The following is a 22,960-nucleotide window of genomic DNA, read 5'->3' on the forward strand; positions in this document are numbered from 1 at the left end:
GGTCAATCAAAAAAATTGGTTGGATTTGGGGAAGGAGATGGGTGGGTCAGTCGATTGGTCATTCAGTTAGTCAGTCGACAGTGGCCTTTGGTGAGTTTACCCGAGAACAGCAGTTGCGAATGGCACTCGCGAGAGAAATTAGAGGTCTCAAAAAGCAAACACATGGAATAGTGGATTCACAAAACAAGAACTGCAAAAAAAAAAAAAAAAAAAAAACGTGGGACGTATTTGGCGCTCTCCTGAAATGTATATAGAGGTACGTTTCCAGAATGAGCCTGGGTTGAACACTCTACTGTCGTGTAAATGAATAGCCGAAAGACATAAAACGTTTTAAATTTTAAGCATCCAATAAACACCATAGTTTACTACATTGTATTGTTTGCATAGGTAGTGTTTTGCAGCTTTGTAAAAATCTTGGTAGAGGTAGGTTTTTTTCATTGAGTCTGGGTTGTAAAATATTGATGATTATAGCGGTCAGTTGTCACTGCTTTTCCCCATTTGATGTATTGTGACTATTTGTCGTCGTATTTGAACACCTGAAATACATTAAGTGCTGTCAGAAGCCTTTATCAACCCAGAACAGGGAACACAAGACAACAGCTCTAATATATGCAACTCTTACATGGATGTATTTTTTTCTCCTTCTCCCTTTTTTCTGTGCAGGATAATGTAATTGGCTGCTTGCTGACAGTGGCCCCATTGTCTTCAATTACCCAGCAGCCACCAAATGACTGATCGATTGCAGGCCGGGGTTATATGCTGACGAGTGTGCCTTCTGTAGTTATTTCATTCATTCCTTTCAACGGTGATATCTGAGGGATTTTATTAATTATTTGCTTTTTATTAAACCAGTGACTGAAAGGAACACGGTAATTAATGAAAATAAAACATAATAAATGTCAGACATTTAAAAAGGAAATAAAATTGCATAAAAAAAAATATGGCCTGAAATTGAAGCCTGAAATTATAAAGAGAAATAAGTTTCCAACTTTCTTTTTTTTCACTTATTTAATAAATAAACAAATAATAATAATCACAATTATTATTATTAATTCATTATTATTATTATTATTATTATTATTATTATTATTATTATTATTATTATTATTATTATTATTATTATTATGGTGGCTTGAGAAACATGCTAGCAACATGCTAATTCATGCTAAAAACATGCTAATTCATGTTGAAATCAAATTTCTTAATTTATGCTAGAAACATGCTAACAACATGCTTATTCATGTTAGAAACATGCTTACAACATGCTAATTCATATTACAAACAAGGGCTGCACAATGTTGGAAAAATCTGGTATTGCGATATTTATTTTTTCTGCTATATATAATTTAATATATATAAATAATAAAATATATAATATATATATTTCAATATAAATATAATTTCACCAGATGAATTTGGAAAGATTTCATTCATTTAGATAGATTGGGATGAACAAGTCTATTTCTAACGAGTGCGTTTGTATAAATCATAATAAATTACAAGCATATATAAATACAGCAGAGCAAAGATAAAAGTGAAACAAACAGTGCTTTATGGCTTTCTGGGGAGTCTAGCAGCATTCAGGTACAGAAATTGAACAATCAAACATAAAATAACATCGTCATCATTGTATAAATGATTAAAAAACAATATTGTCTTCATCTTTTAATCATTAATAAATCATTTAAATGTGACTCTTGCGGATACACACATTGCGATACCGATGCTCAAACAATATATTGTTCAGCCCTTTTACAAACATGCTAACAACATGCTAACTCATGTTGGAATAACGCTAATAACATCCTAATTCATCTTAGAAATATGCTAGAAACATGCTTATTTATGCTAGAAACATGCCAATCCATGATAGCAAGATGCTAATCAATGTTAGCAACATGCTAATCAATGTTTGAAACATGCTAATAACGCATGCTAATTAATGCTTTATAATAAAATGTAATATGCTTTTTAATTTATGTTGCGTTTAGCCAACTTGTTACTTTTTCAAACTAAATAAACTTTTTCCAACAGGCTTTCCTAAGCCACGATATAGTTTATCCTTAAACTTCAATATTTAGTTCTATCTATCTATCTATCTATCTATCTATCTATCTATCTATCTATCTATCTATCTATCTATCTATCTATCTATCTATCTATCTATCTATCTATCTATCTATCTATCTATCTATCTATCTATCTATCTATCTATCTATCTATTATTATTATTGTTGTTGTTATTAACATCATCAGACATTCAATCAACTAAATAATAAATAAATAATTTTTAAAATAAGTCTAGTGATTTAAAAGGAACTAACTAAAAAGGCATTAAAAGTACTAGGAACTAACTCAATACTATCAATCATTATCCATACTTAAATGCTTTTTAACAGTTGCCAACATGGACACAAAGCTACTACAGCAAAATTTGACTGTACTGTAATTTCTATTGGCGATGCTACTTTTACAGACCACCACTTTGGCAAATTGCCCATTTTGGCTGACATTTTCCCCTGGATCTTTTTCTCAGTTACTCAACCACAGGCCGAGACTGTCCCGCAGGGTCTAATTGTGTACAAGCACTCGCAAAACACATGCCCACTGAGCCTGAAACAATCATGTGTCCACATATCCTTCGCATTCGAGGCAAACGTTCACGGCAGGAGCAAGTAACCCAGAAGTAAATCTACATACGCATCATTTCCACCAAAAACAGCCCGTTTTGTTTGATTCCAAGTCTTACAGGGGACATATAACAAAAAATCTGACTTCTTCAGTACTTAAGAGCTATGATGAGGTGCATCTACCACAGTGGTTCTTAATTCCTGTTCTCGGGGCCCCCCGGCCTGCACATTTTGTATGTCTTACTTAACATCTGATTCAGATCATCAACTCATTAACAGAGAGATCCATGAACTGATCCTTGTTTGTCAAATAAAAGAGACATACAAAATGTGCACAAGGACCGGAATTAAGAACCACTGATCTACCAAAATAAAAAGAACATGAAAAAAGACAACAAAGTAAGTGGACATTCACACAGAATTCATTTTTCCAATACAATGTGCTGCTTTTCATTGTTTTTCTTGTCAGACATGTGTGACTGTTCAACAAGCATCATATTTTTAAGACATCGTGTCAAGTTAATAGAATAACTTGGGAACTTTTACACGCACCAATGTCAGTTCCAAAGCAGTGGACCAATCAGAAGAACTCAGAGGTAAACTTCTATTTACAGTAGCAAAAATGTTCAAGCAAAAATATGCCATTCTGACGTCGATCCCCTTAAGCCTGGGACACACCGAGTCCACCAACCTGACTTCACTATGTAGGACATGTTCCTGGATAAACATCTATGTTGATCCTGGAACAACATTCCAATCAGCCAATTATAAAATTAAGGAATACTGTTTATGTTAAACTTATGGTTGGGTTTATCCACTTCTACATGATTGTTATCCAACTATTAGTCCCTCTGATTTTGGGAATAGTTTACAGTTATGGTTGGGTTTAGGGGTAGGGAATAGGTATGGATGACATTTTCGAACAAATATAATGTTCCAAGATCAACATAGATGTTAATCCAAGATTGCATCGTACTTGGAAAAATCATGACATGCCACCGACTCAACGTCAAAGAACTAGCAGTGACGAAAATGGACTTTGTTGTCACCTCGGGATGGATGCGTCTGGTCCTGTCTAAAACAAAAATCTGCCCTTGAACACAACAAACAGACTACAGCTGACTGAAATGAGTATGTGTTCTGGGCCTGCATTCAATGATATATCTTTCCACACCTGCAGGTGGCAGTACACTGTAAAAAATGCTGTGTTCCACACAATTACTTCATGTTGTCCCAACACAAGTTAAGTTGATTTATTAGTTTATATAAATGAAAGTAGATTGACCATAAAATAATTACGTTGTCACCAAAAAACTTTTTTTAAAGAAGTAGTTTGAACAAGCAGGAAAAAATCATTATTTGAGTGTTGTCATCTGTTGTTTGAGTCATTCCACAAAGGTAAACCGGAACTAGTGCTGCATGCATACATACGTAAATAAAGTAGCATTTAAGTAAAATATTCTCAGTACATCTTGCTCAGCACAGAGATTCACTCATGCAAATATCAGGTCTAATCTGATAATCCACCACAGGAACATGCTAGTCGAAAACACATACACTAAAGTCTGATTTATACTTCTGCGTCAAGCGCATACATATGCTCTGGCACAGCCTTTGCGCAGTTACATAGCCCTCGCCGTGGCTGACGCCAACGCTGATGCACACCTTTCAAAAAATTTAACTACACATCACAACGACGCGCAGTGCAAGCTCTGTGATTGGTTGGCTTGGTATCGATGACAAGTGTGGGTGGGACCGTGAGCTGTGCGAGACCGATGGAGTGAGTGTTTACAAGTGTGAAGTCCCGTGAAGGTGCTCAAGTTGGAAATTTTTGTTTTGTGTTTACCTTTTGACCTTACAAAAAAAACAAAAGACCAGCGAAGAAACTCGACACAGAAGAACATAACCATAACCAGGCCTTTTAGCAAAGCCTGATATTTTCCTGCAGGTTTGACGCAGACTAAACTAAACCGTCTGAGGCCAGTTTTACTGAATAAACATTGCCTTGCATAAACTCGCCACGAGTAAGATGGAGAAACTGAAAGCATGTGTGAAAAATATTTTTTTGTCTGAAAAAATATCTTTTTGAAATGAATTTTGTTTGGTAAAATTTGTTGGTCATTTTAATGTATTTGTTGCTCAGTTATCTACAAAATAAACAAGAATATTTGTGGTGAAGTTCAAAACAAGGTCCACTTATAGGCCCATGCTTCAGCGCACAAACTGACAAACAGGTCTGTTAAATAAAATATTAATATATAAAATTACAGTAAAATACTCACAGTTTCAGAGTAGCCTATTTTAGGCTAAATAATTTTCTGTTAATGACAATTCATATGCGCCGGGCTGTCGGTTTCACAGCCAGGCTTTACAAACTATTCGCAACACTTAAAGTATTCCCCTCTGAAAAAAAGATTAAACTCAATCAGAAGGATGAGAGAACAGAAACTTATTGTAAGAATAATCTTACGGATCAGCGCATGTCACGTCTGCGCAGCTGGTGCCTGAATAAAGTGCTTGCATCCCTGACACAACGCGCAGCCCTCCGGTATAAGGACACTTCTAAAACAGCAGCACAAAGGGGAGAAATCAGTGCGTTGAGGATCTGTCCAATGTATTATTGAGCCTTTTCTCATTTAATGTTTCAGGTAGGGCTACCTTGTGTGTGAAGAGCAGGTAATAACCCTCTCTACTCCAGTGTTGTGAATGCGATCTGCTAGTGTAACAGACACAGCACAACATGATTTTAAAACAGCAAAGATCTCCATGTTGCAGGTCAAAATTAACCCATTTAATGCAAAACTAAATGCATTTCTCCACCGATTACTTCTATTAACAGGAACAATAAGTCTTGGAGAAAGTTTTTCATGTTGTCATGAATGCGACACGCAGTTTGAATTGTGAATGAATGTAGAATGATGGACAGGCGCAGCGGCGGGAAGCCTGAACTGAACATGAATTTAACCACTTAAATATTCATCTGTGCTTCACATTAAACTATAAAATGGCTTCAAAACATTTAGAATATAGTAGGCTTACATGACAACTTTCTACTGCCTTTTAATAGGCTACCTTTGTGGCTTTTGTTGGTTTATAAATTACACAGACTATAGCGCATGCGCAAGATCGGATTTGGAACAGTACCAGCTGGCCGACACCCGATCCAGCAAAAATATCAATATCAAACATCATATCAAACCGATAAATGAGGCAAGTGTTGGGATCGGTGCATCTCTACTTATAATTTAGCCTTATTATATGATATACTTTTATATTGTTGCGCAGTTTCTAGAGAAATGGAATATTAAATGAGAAAACAGTAAGCGTGGCATTTTTTTATACTGTGAACTGATTGTATGAAGTAAAGCAATCAGAAAGATTGTGAAACAGGTTTCTGGCAGACAGACACCCCTCCTCAACATTTCTGCTTGTTGTCAAAACACGTTAACATAACCACATGCGTAAAACATGCGTAATCTGAGCAAGATATAACAGACATAAACAAGAATAAAAGTAACTTGCTCTTAAACAAGTATAAGAAATAAAAAACAAAGAACAAAATTATTAAAAAACGATAAAAACTGATTAAATTGTCTTTAAACAAGGAACGAAAAAGAAAGACATAATAGTGCGATATGAAAATGTACATACACTACGACGAAAACACATTTATTAAATAAATTCCAGTATGCATGTCAAAAAAGTCATGTGACTTTGTTTCATTTATGAGGGACCAATAATTATGATAACAAACCAGTGGGTTGACCACATTGTAAAACATCCGAAATGTTGGATTCGAAAATCCCTTAGCTAAAGTCTGTCTTCAAAGTGGTTCAGTATTATTACACTAAATGTCTTCGTCTTTTGTTGTTTCTGTCAGAATAGCAGCAAAATGCCCTTTTCTGGGAAGCAGCAGTTCATTTAAATTTAAAGTGATACACACACACACACACACACACACAAACAGTGTGTTTTTGCTCACAGCCAAATATATGACACCCAGTATGACAGCTATGGAGTATTTCAAGCTGAAACTTCACAGTCACATTCTGGGGACGCCGAAGATTTATTACACACCTTATGAAATGGGACATAATATGTCACCTTTAAGTGGGACCTCCAATAGCGTCTCTCATCGTCTGCCACCACAGATCCGCCAAAACAGCACTTGAGAAGCGGAATCATTGGATTAAAAACTAACAGGTGTGCTCATATGGGCTGTCATAATGACATTCCCTTTCTGAAATCGTCTCACATGAGATGCTCTCCCCCGGAAACCCCCCAGAGGATCCCGACATATTCACAGCGTCATGAATATTAACCAAGCCCAGGGCGTCTGAGCTCAATATCTGCTGTCTTCCTTCCTGTCGCTTGCTCAAATACACACACATACATAAAGATACTCCGGGTCCAGAGGCTTGACTACATTTCCCGCGCTCGGCTAGGTAATGGCACATTTATTTAGTGTGATATGAGGTTGGCGCTGAACTCAAGTCACATTGGAACAGAAAATTTACCTGCCTCACATACAAACTAATTTCTGTTGATTAAATATTTGGGCGTAAAAACTAAAAGTATCTTAGAGGTTGACTTTCACTTAGTGCAAAAAGATGTTGCCAATAAATAAACTTGCTGTTTAATTATTCATTTTATTACTATTTACTTATAGCATTATGTATAAACAAATGTCTTATAAGCTTTCAAACACAAATCCGAGACATTTAATAATTTGTTTAACAGTGTGAGTTGCAGCACACACATTCATCAGCCACTTTATTAGGTACACCGTCTAGTACTGGGTTGGACCCCCTTTTTGCCTTCAGAACTGCTTTAATCCTTTGTGTTATAGATTCAACAAGGTACTGGAAATATTCCTCAGAGATTTTGGTCCATATTGAGATGATAGCATCCCGCACTTGCTGTAGATTTGTTGGCTGCACATCCATGATGAAAATCTCCCGTTCCACCACATCCCGAAGGTACTTTATTGGATTGAGATCTGGTGACTGTGGAGGCCATTTGAGAACAGTGAACTTATGTTCAAGAAACCAGTCTGAGATGATTCGCGCTTTATGACATGGCGTGTTATCCTGCTGGAAGTGTCATTAAAGTCACTGACATTGTTTATTTGGGGGTCGCAGGCTGAAAAGTTTCGGAAAGGTTGCTGCTAGATTGGATATGGTTGCGGCCGGAAGTTAATGAGAATATTTCATATTATTTATTAAGTTTTCCCATTTATTGTATTTTATTAACGTGTACCCCCACCACAACCCTAAACCCAACTGTCACAGTAAGGTAAAAACAGTAGTTGTACCGAGTATTATTTATGTTATCTTTTAAATTACCCAATAAATTGTATTTATTAACACCAACCCCCACCCCAACCCTAAACCCAACCATCACAGTTCTGTAAAAATATTAATTATTGTTATACAGTGTCATAAAAATAATTGCTATATTGATGTGTGTATCGCACTTCCGGCCGGCTGCGTATCCAATATAAACTTTACCTTTGGGAACCCCTGGTATAAAGTAGCAATTATTTCATACTTCGACATTCAATTTGAGGGATTCCATACATTTCTATACATTCTGTAAAATGCCAGATTTCACACATTGAAACACATGAATGAATGAATGTATACTACTCAGTATGAAAACATATTCCACTTTGTTGTAGTAAAGTTTTGCCCCTGACTAATGTAAGATTCCATAATAGTTACTTTTGAGAAGTTAAAATAAGTGTACTTCTTAACAAAATTTAAAAAACTGAAGCTATTTTTTGGGTAAAAAAACAAACAAATGAAAATATAGAACAAATAGTTTAAACTAACACTCTCAGTGCACTTTACTTTTTAAAATAAGAACTTACAGCTCACTAGTGTAATTTTACCACAGTGGGTAGACAAGGAAAGTAGGCAAAAATCTGCACAGAATCTGCAGCAAAGTGTCCTTATTTACACCATGCCATCCCATAGGAGCAGTTTTGATGGAGAGCGAAGCTAAGAGGCAGAGGAAATTTTTATGCAGACTATGCCTCACTCATTGCTGCTGCTGACGCTAAAAAAGAAAGGCGCGGGTGGTCCTCAAGTGCCAAACCAGACTCCAAGCAACTGGTGCAGATGGCAGCAAGCGGGTCAGGGACCAAGAGACTCTGTGTCTACGGCTCGGCCTGCAACCCTGCAAGTGCCCGATAAGAAGCAGAAATCAGAAGCACGCTTCTGAAACACACAGCCTCGCCAAAGTTCTGACTCGGGACCTGGTTTTGCACTGCGGAGCGTGATGAGTTTGCATCTACAAAAGGCTTTTGAATTCAAGCTTTGCAACAGCATCTTCCTTTCGCGTGGCACGTGGGCACAGTAACGCCGCCGCTGAGAGCCAATGCAGGCATTAGAGTGAATGATGACAAGTCTTTAGGTGGCAATGTGAGGAAATGAGGCTTTTCTGCAGATGAAAGTGTTCTTCGCGCACTCTCTATTTACTGCAGATGGAAGCAGCGGAGGGCAGAATCCAGCCGAGAGGGATTTATCACCGATGTCCAAAGAGGCTCATCAGTGTCTGGTCAGGGAAAAGGTGTGCGCTGGTAATTACCGTGAGATGAAAGGACTAGCAAAAAGCAGTTTAAAAGGCATGGTTCGCCCCCAAAAATGAAAATTCTGTTATCATTTGCTCAGGTCGTTCCATAGCCGGATGATTTTTCTTTCATCAGTGGAGAACAAAAGGTGATATTTTGAATGTTTTGAACTTTTGAGGATCAAAAACAACATTTCTCATGAATGAAGAGAGAAAAAAGTGCTACAAGAGAAAAGCGTCACGACAATTTGAGAGTAAACGAAGACAGAAATGTCATTTCTAATTGAACCAAACATTTAAAAAAATGACAAGCTTTTTCAAAAGAATAGGTCATGACAAACAAACAAACAAACACATAAAGAGTGAAATGGCACTAGCATTCTGTGCTAATTTGATGGTAATTAGTTTTGACTTGAGCGAAATGTATAGTCAATCCATCCAACCCAGGTTCATTCCTGCAATAGATTCCTGCAGATTTGCACTTGCACTTTCAGACTTGCACTCTCGGACTTGCTCTCTCAGGCAACTGCACTTCTTCTGCAAGTGATGTCATTGACAATCGACACGTGCCCACTTGCATGATAGTCCTTCAGTAATTTAACTTAAGGAATTTTAGTAAGCAACATATTTCTTATCTGTCACTCTTACCCAAGTGCCTTTTTCTAAGCTTTTCAGTGTAGTTTCTGGCAACATATGGCGACGGGCGCCGCAGTTGCTATAGTTACGTAAACAGATTGTAACGAACCACAAATTCTTGCCTTAAAAAAGCTCTGCAGTACACATCATCTGTGCCATTTTCTTTTCGCTAAGCGAGTCGAGACGTTCCCTTGTTGAGTCGATCTCGACATTATGTTTGGAGGACCTATAAATCTGGGCTGGGATCATGTAGAGTCTTTTGAAGCTGTACTGAAACTGCGATTCCATATGGATGCACTCCTGCGCAAACACATATATTAGTTTAGTTATTAAATGGTTTTATTAAATTATTTATCTACAGTCCTGTGAGTCTTTTATCTAAAACATTTTAATTGGGTGAGAATACTTGCATTTTGAGTTTCATTTGTTCCTTTAAGGGAGCTATTAGGTCCCTTAAATGTTTTAAAAGGAAATTGTTCCTAAGGATTAAGGGGAAACACTTAACGGCAGCCTTAAATCCCTAAGTTGATCTTGTTGGGTTTTTTTTTGTTCAGTTCTTGCAACCCAACTTTTACTAAAGGTACCCTTAACCTTTGAACTAGGAGATTTTTTGGTTAAGGGCTTTTATGCAACTGAGCCCTGCACTCTCCTGCCACGTCACTTGCATCACCATCTGCATTCTTATTTGCAATTGTCCTGGGACCTGCTGAATAAAGAGTAGTTTCCCAAGTCATTCAAGAATCATTGCTGTAAGTCCATAATGTGTCTCCGTCAGTTGTAATACTACAACTTCTTGGAATGTTTAAAATAAAAACAAAAATTCAAATTTGCATTAGCGTGGAGTATTTTTATCTATAATTGTGTGTCTATTTACACCTGATAGCTCATATATAATATGAAATAATCATATTAAATATCAAATAATAAGCTTTGCTGGTATAAATGTTAATGGTAACCTGCTTTGGTAAATTTGCATTAAAGCATTATAATCATATGAATACACAAACCACTTTTTAGGAGGGTGTGGGGCATCTGTCATGGTGTACAACGTAAGTACTTAGAATTATTCGACAACATAGTCACTGGCAACTCAAATGAACTGGAAACTTACTTCCGGTTTATTTGTGTCGACTACAAGTGACTTGCCAGGAGAGTGCAGGTGTCGTTTGTAAATGACGTCACTTGCAGAGGAAGCGTGGGTGCATGAGAGTGCAAGTCCAAGAGTGCAAGCCATTCTGGTTACGTAGCCCTATATACATTTCTGGAAAGTCCAAAATACGTTCCAGGAGCTACGTTTTTTTTTGCAGTTTTTGTTTTCGCGAATCCACCAGAGGCCGCTATGTACACTTTTTTAGCTCTCAAATTTCTCTCGCAATTGCCATTCACGCATTCCCCCACCCTCCTCCTTCCCTAATTCCAACCAATAGTATTTTGAAAAGCAATTGATCGATTGACCCCGCCCGTCCCTTTCCTTAAACCCAACCTCTCCTCTGATTTTTTACCACGTTTTCAGATTTGACCACATTTTCAACGTTATTTACTTGTTTATTTTATTTTTTTAGCTTCTATTTTTGTCTTACCTGCTTTCTGGAAACATTCTTCACCGGACTTGAATCCTGTTATCGTGATTAAATCTGCCGACGTATGCATCGAGCTACCAGACAAACTAGTAACAGCCGAAAAGCCGTCCACACGGAGGTAAGCAGTCGGCTGGTAAGCGAGAAAAGGAATGGCATCATACCGTAGCATTCGTTAAAACGAAATGCAGCCATACGTAGCTCTTGCTACATAATTTGCGATCTCCAGAAACGCATATAGGGCTACGTTTTCAGAATGAGCCTATGTTGGATCCATCTTTCTGTGTTTTTCCTTGTGTTTCTCTGGGGGAGCTGCTAGACAGAATGACAGAGAGATGGATAGACAGAACAGCACAACACAAATTTTCAGGCAGAGTGACAATGACAGACAGATGAATAGATAGTCAGAATGACAGACAGATAAACTAATAGATGAGCAGATCAATAGCAACAGACAGATCAATAGTCAAAAGACGGCTGAAAATAGAAAGGCAGAAGATATAATAGGTAGATTATAGATAGATAGGCAAATAGATAGATTGAAAGATAGATGGAAAGGTAAAAAGAAGGAGGGAACAACAGACAGAAACATTAGACTGATAGATAGACAGGTAAACAGATGTTACAGAATGACAAACACACAGGGCAAGACGTATAGTAAAACAGAATGACAGAAAGATGGACAGATCAAGAGATGGATAGTTAGAATGACAGACAGAATGGTAGACGGAAATACAAACACATAGTAAGAATTGAAAAGAATTTAAGACAGGTAAATCAAGAGAGAGAGAGAGAGAGAGAGAGAGAGAGAGAGAGAGAGAGAGAGAGAGAAAATTAGACAGATAGTTTGACAAAAACAAATGACAATCAGATCAACAGATGGATGGATAGACAGAACGAAATACAGACACGTAATTTGAAACAACCATAGACAGGCAGACAGAACAAAAGTCAGACAGATAGAGCGGCAGACAGAGAGTTGGATAGTAAGAAAGATAAACAGTCAAACCTACTCTATAGATATCTGAGATCTCTGTCAGTTTCTTTTGTTGATTATTTTTTACCCATCTTTCTTCCACAACACATAACCAAAGACTATAGAATACACAAGACATGTCACTCGTATACTTTTGAATGGGGAAAAGTGTAACTGTCAATATGGCGAATAAAGCCCTGCCTTCTAGTAAAGGAGCCAATTAGCGATCGTTATGTGGTGAATAAAGCCCGACTTCTAATACAGTAGCCAACCAGCGATCGCTATAGAATGACAATTCTCCAGGGGAAGGGATGAGACCAGACGTGAGTTTCTGCAGATTGTGTGTGTGCGAACATTTAGAAATGAAAATAAATAGAGAGTTGTTGTTTAATATTACTGGTTATTCGTAATATGAAATGTACTCGTAAGCTTGCTAAGTAGTTTTGGAGAATTTGATGTTTGCCCATTCAAACAGAATGCCTGAGCATACTGCCCGAGAGGTGTTTCAAAGATGGCCGCCGAGTGAAGTGACTTGCCTTAAAGGGACTTTGACATAACTCAGGAGCTGTTATGGACAGATAGCTCACTCGCTTCAAACGTAAACCTCCTCTCCACTTCAGTTCAAAATTTGACAAGGCATCTACTGAATTTCCTAAAACATTATTCACAACTGAATTTGTTTAGCATGTCTGTGTTTCAGAATAAATCACGATGTGTTAGTATTAGAGACAAATTGGAAGCCAGAGCCATATGTAGAGAGCTCTGACAGCAGAGCTCATTAATATACCCACTACCCTTCCAAATAAGGTCAAATCGGACCTTTCCATTTTAGGACCAATTCCTTGGGTTTCAAATGGGCTTTTAAAACCATTTCTCATTGTTTGCACTTAACTAAGCCACATTCCGTCTACAGAGACATCAGAGAACAGTTTAAACATAACCTATCAATTCATTCTATGCCACCTTTAAATAGAATGATAGATACACAGATAAATAGACCAGAGTGGTAGTTATAAATACAGACAGATTGGCAGACATGGAAGACTGCACTGCTTCTATCCACTGGGAACAAAAATAAGAAAAAAAACTCACTAATTCAGTCTTAGGTTGTGGACATTTTGAGGCTTGAAAAAGTTGTAACTGAGTCAACGAGTGCGCTTGATTGACAGCCGCGCTTCCCACGACTGAAAGGATAAGAGTAGATGAATGCTGAGATTCGAGAGAGAAAGTGACTCACTGTGTTCCAGGGTGAAGAGCAGACACACAGCCAGGAGAGACTGGAGCGTAGTCAAGCGGAGCTCCCCCAGCATCCTGAAGGAGAAACACTGAGGAAAAAAAGACAGAGAGCTAGATTAATTATACATTTCGGTCATGTCAAAACTGATTATGGTCAAATTCAATCAAAGAGTGCTAGCGCATTTTCAATCTTTTCCAGTTTACAGTAACCAAGTAATGTATTAAAGGCTTGACAGATCAAACAACTCTTGATATATTTTCGAAAACAACAAAAAGCGAAAGATCTCTTGAATCTCCACCATTTGGGTGTTGTACGTGAAGTGCTGTGGTTTTTAAAAGTGCAGAACTACTTTTTGCCAGGATTATTACAGGATGTAAACAGCGGTGAAATCACACACAACATGTAAGATCGCTTTCTTGCATCTTTCAAAGGCAAGCATATTTTCTGATGTAATACGGTTTTAGAGGGCTGACAGAACAGATCAAATCTCAAGATAGAAAAACACGAGGGATAAAATGATGAATAGATAAAAAGACAGAGAGACAGATGGATGGATTGAATGATGGACAGACAAATGGACAAAACAACAGACAGAGAGACTGGCAGAACGGCAGACAGAATGAAAAAAAAACTACAGACTGATAAATAGATGGAATGACTGATTGACGAACAAAAGAACATGAATAACACACAGAGAGAAAGACCAAAAGAATGAAAGACAGAATGAAAGAACAACAAAAGAGGAATAGACAGAACCGAGACAGACAGAATGAAAGACAGTGAGATTGAGTGAAAGACAGAACGGCAAACTAACTGACAGAATAAAAGAACAGAAAGAGAAAGACGGAAAATCTAGATAGATAGATACAGACAGACAGACAGACAGACAGACAGACAGAGAGACAGACAGAGAGACAGAGAGACAGACAGACAGACAGACAGACAGATGACCACATTATCGATAGACAGAATGACAGACGGAGCTACACAGAAACTGAAAGTGACAGACAAAATAAATGAACAGATAGACAGACAGACAGACAGATCCTATAAACGGACCCCAGCAGGATAGCGCTCCTTCTCATACTTCAGCCTCCACGGTTAAGGTGCTCCAGGATTGGCCAGCCCAGTCACCAGAAATGAACATTATTGAGCATGTCAGGAGTAAGACAAAGGAGGAGGCATTGAAGATGAATCCAAATAATTTTGATGAACTCTGGGAGTCCTGCAAGAATGGTTTCTATACCATTCCCGATAAATTAACAAGACTTTTGTCTAAGCAAAGTCAGACCTTACTGTCCTAATTAAATTATTAAAAATGAAGACATGATCATATTTTATTTTGGTAAAATAAGCATAATCTAGAGGCCTTTGCCTTTCATGTAAGCCACTTCTGATCCCAAGTGATCAACTAGAAATCAAGTTATTACTTGTTGTTCCTAAAATTAGCATAGGCGACAATATTTTTGTCAGGTAGTGTAAAATAGACAGAATAAAAAAGAACAACAGACAGAGTGAAAGTTAGACAAATACAACAGGTAGACAGACAGATAAAGACAGAACAACAGACAATCACTCAAGCAGGTTTTCAATTTTGTATAGCCACCAAGTACATAAATACCCGACAAGCCCACTCTACATTATTACAGGCAGAAAGTCTTCAGCACAAACCAAGTGTGAGAGAGACAAAGAGCCGCCAGTAAATAATATATGCTGTGGATTCGACTCGCTGTGGCCAAGGGCGAAATACAAACCGCTTTCTGAGAGATTGGACACGGGTTACCAGTGTGCGTTACAGCGGGCTGCTCACCTGCTCCCAGTCAAAGACGAGCGCAAGGACAAATAGAGAGATGAGCTGTCCGGCGCGTCTGAGTGAATGAGACAAACGGTTCATTTGCGGCAGCAACAGTCGATTAATCGCTCAAAATTAATTTGATTTCATCTGATGGGCTAAATGGACGGCATATCAATTCAATCTAAGCTGGATCCTCCATCTTGCGTCATGATAGATAGATAGATAGATAGATAGATAGATAGATAGATAGATAGATAGATAGATAGATAGATAGATAGATAGATAGATAGATAGATAGATAGATAGATAGATAGATAGATAGATAGATAGATAGATAGATAGATAGATAGATAGATAGATAGATAGATAGATAGATAGATCTCCTTTAACAGTTTCCTGCATTGGCTTGTTTTGCATGCCCTACAGGTGGAGGGTCTGTTCTACTGTACATTCCTGTCCATGCGACCTCCACAACTTTCATCTCAGCCAGGAATCATGGGAGTCTATCTAGTAATTGTATCTGCAGGCTGGAGCGGCGCAGCTTTTTTCGCTGGCTGTCACAGGCAGGTGACAGATGATAAACCGAGAACCTCCTACATGGAGGTAGGCGAGTGTTTGTGTACACAAACAAACACTAAGACAAACCCACACACACAATGAAAGCACCGATACTCAAACAAAAGGAAGTCGACATTCTTGCAGACAAAGGATCTGGTAGAAGGTTCTTGGCATATAAATGCACACGAGCGCAGAGTCCCTTACAGCTCAGTCCATGAATCTGTTTGTATCGTAAACGATTTTCTTTCTCAGAGGTTTAGCGTGGTTTAGACGCTGCCCACTCTCTCTTCACTGTGGGAAGGCAATTGTGCGCTGGCATGTGCTAATCCCGCTGTTGTCTTGCCCAGCCTGGGCTCTCTGATCCTGGCAAATCATCACGCCAGACCTCTGCAGACTCCCACAGCCTGCGGCCTCCGTCAACTCACCCGGAGTCAGTCTTGTTAGAGCTAAAGCAAACTTTCATGACTGCTCATAATTGAGGCTAGAGGTTTGTTCACACAAGGAGAGATGCACAATCTTTAAAAAAACCTTTTGAAGAGTTCATTTGATGCCTTGTAATTTTCCTTTAGCATGCGTCGTATCATTTTGAGCAAAAGTCTGGAAAGCTCCAGCAAAAGGGATTTATTCTATTAGCTTGCAGCAAAATGCATGATATGAAACCAGCCGAAACCCTTCCCACTTATTTTGTCATGCTCTGCGCAACTTCAGTGTGACGTAAAACTGAATGAACAAACTCGTATTACATATCTTGCAAGCAACAGGAAAGCATGTTGATGAAACCGATGTGGATAATGACTTCAGGTTTAAATGTAGTCATGGTGTAAATTGTCCAACGTAGTAGGATTGTGACAGTGACGTGATTTTCCCAATGGTTTGTCAGGAGTTGGTTACCCAGCATTATCATCAGAGGTGGGATGCTTTTATATAGTTCTGTTTGATCACTTTCACTTTCGAATTAATGACAATTGAGCATCAATTACTTATATAGACGACAAAGCGCTGTTCACACAGGTAAGAACGTTCCGGAATTTTTCTGGAAAAGACCATTCACACATCTACTCCAGAATACCGGTAAATTCTGACATCATTAACCAGAAATGAGCTCTAAACAGTTGCGCTTGTATTTGGAAACATAGAAAGGGTCTGGCTTTTGTTGATGGTACATAAGGTGTGTGTGCTGGCACTGATGGGCTGCTTCACATGCACACGCGTCAAGCAACTGAAGCAGAGCTTGAAGGTAAACAAATGGCGGTTTATCATAAGCATTTTATCGAAGATTTCTTCCACAGTTGACATTAAGAAGGAACATAGAAACGTTATCTGACTAACATCTAGCAGCTAAATGTGTCTGGAAAAATATTCAAAGGCTTTTATTTTCATAAAAAGCATTGATGTGAATGCATCTGAATATTCTTATTGGCTGGGGTAGACGTCTCACGTCAGCGGGTTCTAATTGTGAACGCTCTCTTTCCGGCAATTTTCCCTCTGCGTTCACACAGAACAGCATTTCGGCAAATTACTGGTAATGTTACAACTTCTCTTTCTGGAAAATTGCCAGAACAAATTTACCAGTGTTTTCAAAAAGGGACTGTTCACACATGATCCCTTTCCGGAAAATTGCAGACAATATTTTGGAAAAGTCTGCATGTGTGAACGGGGCTAATGATATTCCCGGTATATTAGCTATCATGAGCAAGCAATGGTCAACACAGAGGCAAACAGATGTATACAGGCAATCCCAAATCATAGACAATAGGCAGGCAGATGGTCAGAGGCAGGCAGCAGACAGGATTAAACAAATAAACAAGGATAAAAAACACAGCAAAGCAAGACAAAGAAAAGACAAGACTCAGCAACAACTGTGTGTTAGTGTGCTGTATTTATAGTGCAGTAATCAGTCCAAAAGCAGCTTCAGCTGTGAGTGTCTAATCAATGGTGACTTGGAGCAGGTGAGTGTGTGTGTCGCATGACTGGGATCTGTAGTCGATAAACCAGCAGATTTGTAGTTCGTGTGAGTGTGAATGTTTTCCAGCGATCTATGGTGTTTAGATTTGCTGGTAATTGTGACAACAATGTGCTGTATTATAGTAAAATGACTTGTTTTGGAACGTTTTTTCATAACTTTCTCAGAACACATTTACATAAAAAGGAACCAAGAGTTCTATTTGTAATCTAAACACAAACAAATGAAATCTGGGAAGTGAGCAGCTATTGATGACAATGATAATAATAATAATAATAACACATTTCATTTGTAGTGCACTTTTCTCAGACTCGTAAATTATGAGCAATACTAAAAAGATGAGTTTTAAAAAGTTTCGGAACTGGCACTCCTGATGTTTGTGGAAAGAGCATTCCACAATTTAGGTGCACGGTAGGAGAATGCCCTACCTTCCATGGTGCTAAGTTTGCAACAAGGCTAAAACAAGGTGAGCCCCGAAGCGGAATGTAAATAACGAGAGGAAGACACTGTAGATATCGGATCACATATATAATCAGGAACAGAACCATGAAGTGTTTTATAAGTTAAAATCAAAGACCGAGATGAAGTATGAGTTAACACACGTGTGGCTGAGTTTTGAACATATTGTAAAATCTAAAGCGAATTGGCTGGCAGACCCCCAAATCAAGAGTTACAAAAATCTAAACGAGACATGATGATCCATCAATTGGTAAAAAAAAAAGTAGATTTCTGTAAAATTGTTACTAGCAGGGTGACACGGTGGCTCAGTGATTAGCACTGTCACCTCACAGCAAGAAGGTCGCTGGTTCGAGTCCCAGCTGGAACTCTCTGAGCATCCTCTGGGTGCTCCGGTTTCCCCCACCGTCCAAAGACATGCACTATAGGGGAGTTGGATAAACATATGCTGGAATAGTTGGCGGTTCATTTCATTCTGATGAATAAAGGGACTAAGCCGAATAGTGATGCTCCGATTGATCGGCCGCCGATCACGATCGGCCGATATTGGCTAAAGATAGCTTGATCGGCTAACCCCAAAAGCGCCGATCAAAAAAGCCGATCACTTGACGTAAATTGCTCGCATGACTTTGTCACACGTGCATGCACGGCGCACAGATAAACAACAGCAGAACAGAGCGGAGCTTACCAGTGGCAAAATGAGTTACCCTGTCTTTTTCAAAGTGTCAAATAAAGATGTAAAGTTAGACGTTTGCAATGTATGTCGTGATAAAATCCCTCGAGGTGGAAACAAGCAACGGCATTTTAACACCACTAACATGATTGGGCATCTTAGATCCCGCCATACAACTGAATATGCTGAGTATGAGAAGTATGATTAAACAACGTAAACCATACATCAGGGATAATACGAGGTGGAAAGACATCGCGTTCAGAATCATGGCATTCATTTGCCGCGACGAACAACCTGTGATGGAGGGCAGACGCCTGTCCAATGTCCCTGCTAAGCTTAACAGCACACTTTATTGACTCAAACTTCGAAAGACACATTGTGCTACACTGTCAGGATTTCACAGGGTCACATTCTGCGGAGGCTTTGATGAACGCATTAAGCTGCATGTTTCAGTCACGGGGATCCAAAGAGAAAAAAAATCCACGCAATTGTAACAGACAATGCCAATATCACGCAGAAACAATGCGAGACGCAGATTTCCCTGCCTGGCCTGTCGTGTGTGTGTGTGTGGCACACACCCTCCAGCTTGCTGTGCATGTATGGCAAGCCGTTTTGACATTTAATCTATAACTAGGATCTATTTTCATTTTACGTGTGCTTATTTTTAGATACTAGTATCTTTTCCATCAAGTACTAGTACTTATTCATTAGATACTAGTGCTTATTCATTAGTGCCTATTCTTTAGATACTAGTGCTTTTAAAAATATACTAGTGCTTACTCATTAGACACTAGCTCATTTTATTAGACACTAGTTCATCTAGTTGTTCCTCCTTGTTTCTCTGCCTTGTTATTTAGAAAGGAAGGCATTGGCTTACAGTAGCTTACTACATTATTTTATTTTTTTTATCTGATGTAGTTGGCTCCTGGTTCATAATAATTACAGAAAAACACACTTGCCATAGTTTTATCCTTGGTGGCAGTAGTCAGTTTTGGTGTAGCTTTACATTTTGCTGCCAATTATAAAATGTAATCAGTGTATTAAGAGGCTACATCCTATTAAGCTGATCTGATGTGTGTTGGTCTGCCTGACCCCTCTTTGTTTGCAATAATTTTAAGTTACTCTGCCTTATTTGGAAAAAAATGGCCTACAGTAGCCTTAAGTTCTCATTTTCTAAAATAAACACTTGGTGGACAAGTTCTTGACTGTAGCCTATTTCTACTGTTTTTTTTTTCTTTCAATATAGTTAATTTTGAGTTAGTTTCATTTCTACAAATGGTGCAAACTCTGCTAAAATCTAGATAAAAGATTCCCATTCACCTGCCATTATGTGATCGGCAGTGATCGGCAATCGGCAGATCATGATTTTGGTGATCGGTAATCGGTGATCAGGCCCAAAAATGCTGATCGGAGCATCTTTAAAGCCGAAAGAAAATAAATGAGTGAATTGTTACTACCACACATCTTCAGCAGAATTAATCTTCTTATGACGATACAATTTATGACAAAGCATGAGCTATTTTGTTTTGGCACTTCAAAAGTCTAGATTTTTAAATTGAAAGTTTAGAATGCAACTGTACCCAACCATTGTACAATCTTCACTGGAACTCTTGTTTGGCTAGCAACAAGAGTAAACATCTGAAGTCTAATTCTACAAATAAACCATGGTTTGGAACCAAAAAACAATCATATGAATACAATCTTGTGGGGGGAAAATCAACGGAGGACCATTCAAACTCAGGGTGAGACCAGGCAATCAAACATAATGTTAAAGCACCCTAATAGGGGGTCAACTCGGATTTGAATTGATATGGTAATTACAGATTATTGCAATGGGCACTGCATTTCCTACACAAACATCAGGTGGCCAATCAGATTGCATTGAGTTTGCTGCCCAATCAGTCTGGTCTGGGCTTGTACACAGTGAAAAGTATATTCAGCTTAGTCCCTTATTTATTAGGGGTTGCCACAGCGGAATGAACCGGCAACTATTACAGCATATGTTTTACGCAGCAGATGCCTTTCCAACAGCAACCCAATACTGGGAAACACCCATACACTCTCACATTCACACGCACTCATACACTTGGGCCAATTTTGTTTACCCAATTCACCTACTGTATAGTGCATGTCTTTGGACTGTGGTGGAAACCGAAGCACCCAGAGGAAACGTCAACACAGAAAATGTGTAAACTCCGCACAGAAATGCCAACTTGCCCAGTCGGGACTTGAACCAGCGACCTTCTTGGTGTGAGTGCTAACCACTGAGCCACCGTGCTGCCATTTTTTTTCAACAATAAAGAATATTACTCTATTCAAATAAAAAAAAATGAACATAATAATGCCAGAATAGAGCTCAAATCAGTCTGGGATGTTAGGATGCTTTCTGAAATCGATGACTAGGGTGTTTTTCTCTGAAATAAAAACCCTGAGAACATTCCTTTTACTTTCCATCTATTATCACCGGTGAAATGAATGAGAATTTTCTTTGATTTCATTCTCCTATAGGCAGAAACCCAAGGAGGACAGTTACAAAACATCTTAATGCATCCATCATTGCCAGCCTTGCTACTTCGAGTTATTGGACGCAGTCATGAATCAAGCTAAAGTGTCGCTCCCTCAAAACACACACATACACACTTCAATACAAACAGTCTCTGCACACAGAAAGAGATGAGAGTCCTTTATGTTTTCCCAATGCCAAGAGTTTGCCATAAATGTCTTTTACACGGTACATTTGCAAAACGATTCTTTTATAGGCAACATTTATTGTATCTTTTTGATACGTCTTCACAAATTGTGGCGTTTCTCCAAGACAATTCAGGATCCCGTCTAAACCCCAGATCTCTATTTGTGATGCACACCAAAAACACTGTGCCTCGAGGGGCACTATAAATGCGCCAAACAAACAAATAAATGAATCACAGCCATTCAGTTCTGTGCGTTTGTGGGCACAAAGAGAAAAGCTAAAGAAAAGGGAAAGAAAAATGTGCACCACAATGTGAGTGCTAACATTTTGCATTCTGCCTATTGTATGGTGAATACAGATGGCGGGTCAGTCTGTCGCCGTTAGCAACGACACTAATGTCAATACAGGCAGGAAGTGTCAATCATTCTGAGGAGTGACCTGAGCCTGAAGGTTGAGAAGAAAAGAAAGAGAAAGGAAACAAAACAAAAGGACCAGCATACATTTCCATACCATTGCAGGCAAGTAGAAGGCTGTAAAATCTCAGCATCAGGAGTTTTGTCTAAAACTAGATCTTGTCATCTTAATATGGAAAAGCTGCTTTTTGGATGTTTAATTGATGCAGGTGTGTCAAGATTGTCTACCATGTTCAACTTAGCTACACTAGTCATCCTGACCAGCGACATAGATAGTGATCAGATAGATGGATGCAACATAGGCTCATTCTGAAAACGTAGCCCAATATACATTTCTGGAGATCGCGAAATATGTAGCCAGAAGTACGTATAGCTGCATTTCATCTTTAAAACAAACGATGCGGGGCGGTATGTTCCTTTTCGCGCTTACCAGCCGACTGCTTAACTCCATATGGACGGCTTTCCTGCTGTTACCAGTTTGTCCAGTAGCTTGCCATGTACGTCGGCGGACTTGAGACGCAGGTAGGAGTTGACCACGACTATGGGGTTCAAGTCTGGCGAAGAACGGTTATAGCAAGCAGTAAGACAAAAACAGAATCCAAAAAATAAAATAAACAAATAAATAACAGGGTGAGAATGTGGTAAATCTGAAACCTGGTAAAAAAACAAAATCAGGCGAGGGTTTTTCTTTTCTGGATTGCTTTTTAAACTTTCAGTTCAGTTGAGTTTAGGGAAGTGGGTGGGCAGGTCAGTCGGTGCTTTAAAAACACTATTGGTTGGGTTT

At 38.7% G+C, this 22,960-nt stretch overlaps 1 protein-coding gene across 1 annotated transcript in view; it reads right to left on the reverse strand.

Annotated features, from left to right (window-relative positions):
* ncanb (neurocan b) overlaps nt 1-22,960 on the reverse strand; it is a 242,756-nt gene that overhangs the window by 159,351 nt on the left and 60,445 nt on the right. Inside the window, exon 2 of the mRNA XM_056447233.1 lies at nt 13,630-13,717. Coding sequence (XP_056303208.1) covers nt 13,630-13,702 — 73 coding nt within the window. The 5' untranslated portion in view covers nt 13,703-13,717. The remainder of the gene's footprint in view (nt 1-13,629; nt 13,718-22,960) is intronic.

The sequence above is a fragment of the Danio aesculapii genome, chromosome 22 (genome assembly GCF_903798145.1).
Source record: "Danio aesculapii chromosome 22, fDanAes4.1, whole genome shotgun sequence".
In the NCBI taxonomy this organism is placed as follows: Eukaryota; Metazoa; Chordata; class Actinopteri; order Cypriniformes; family Danionidae; genus Danio; species Danio aesculapii.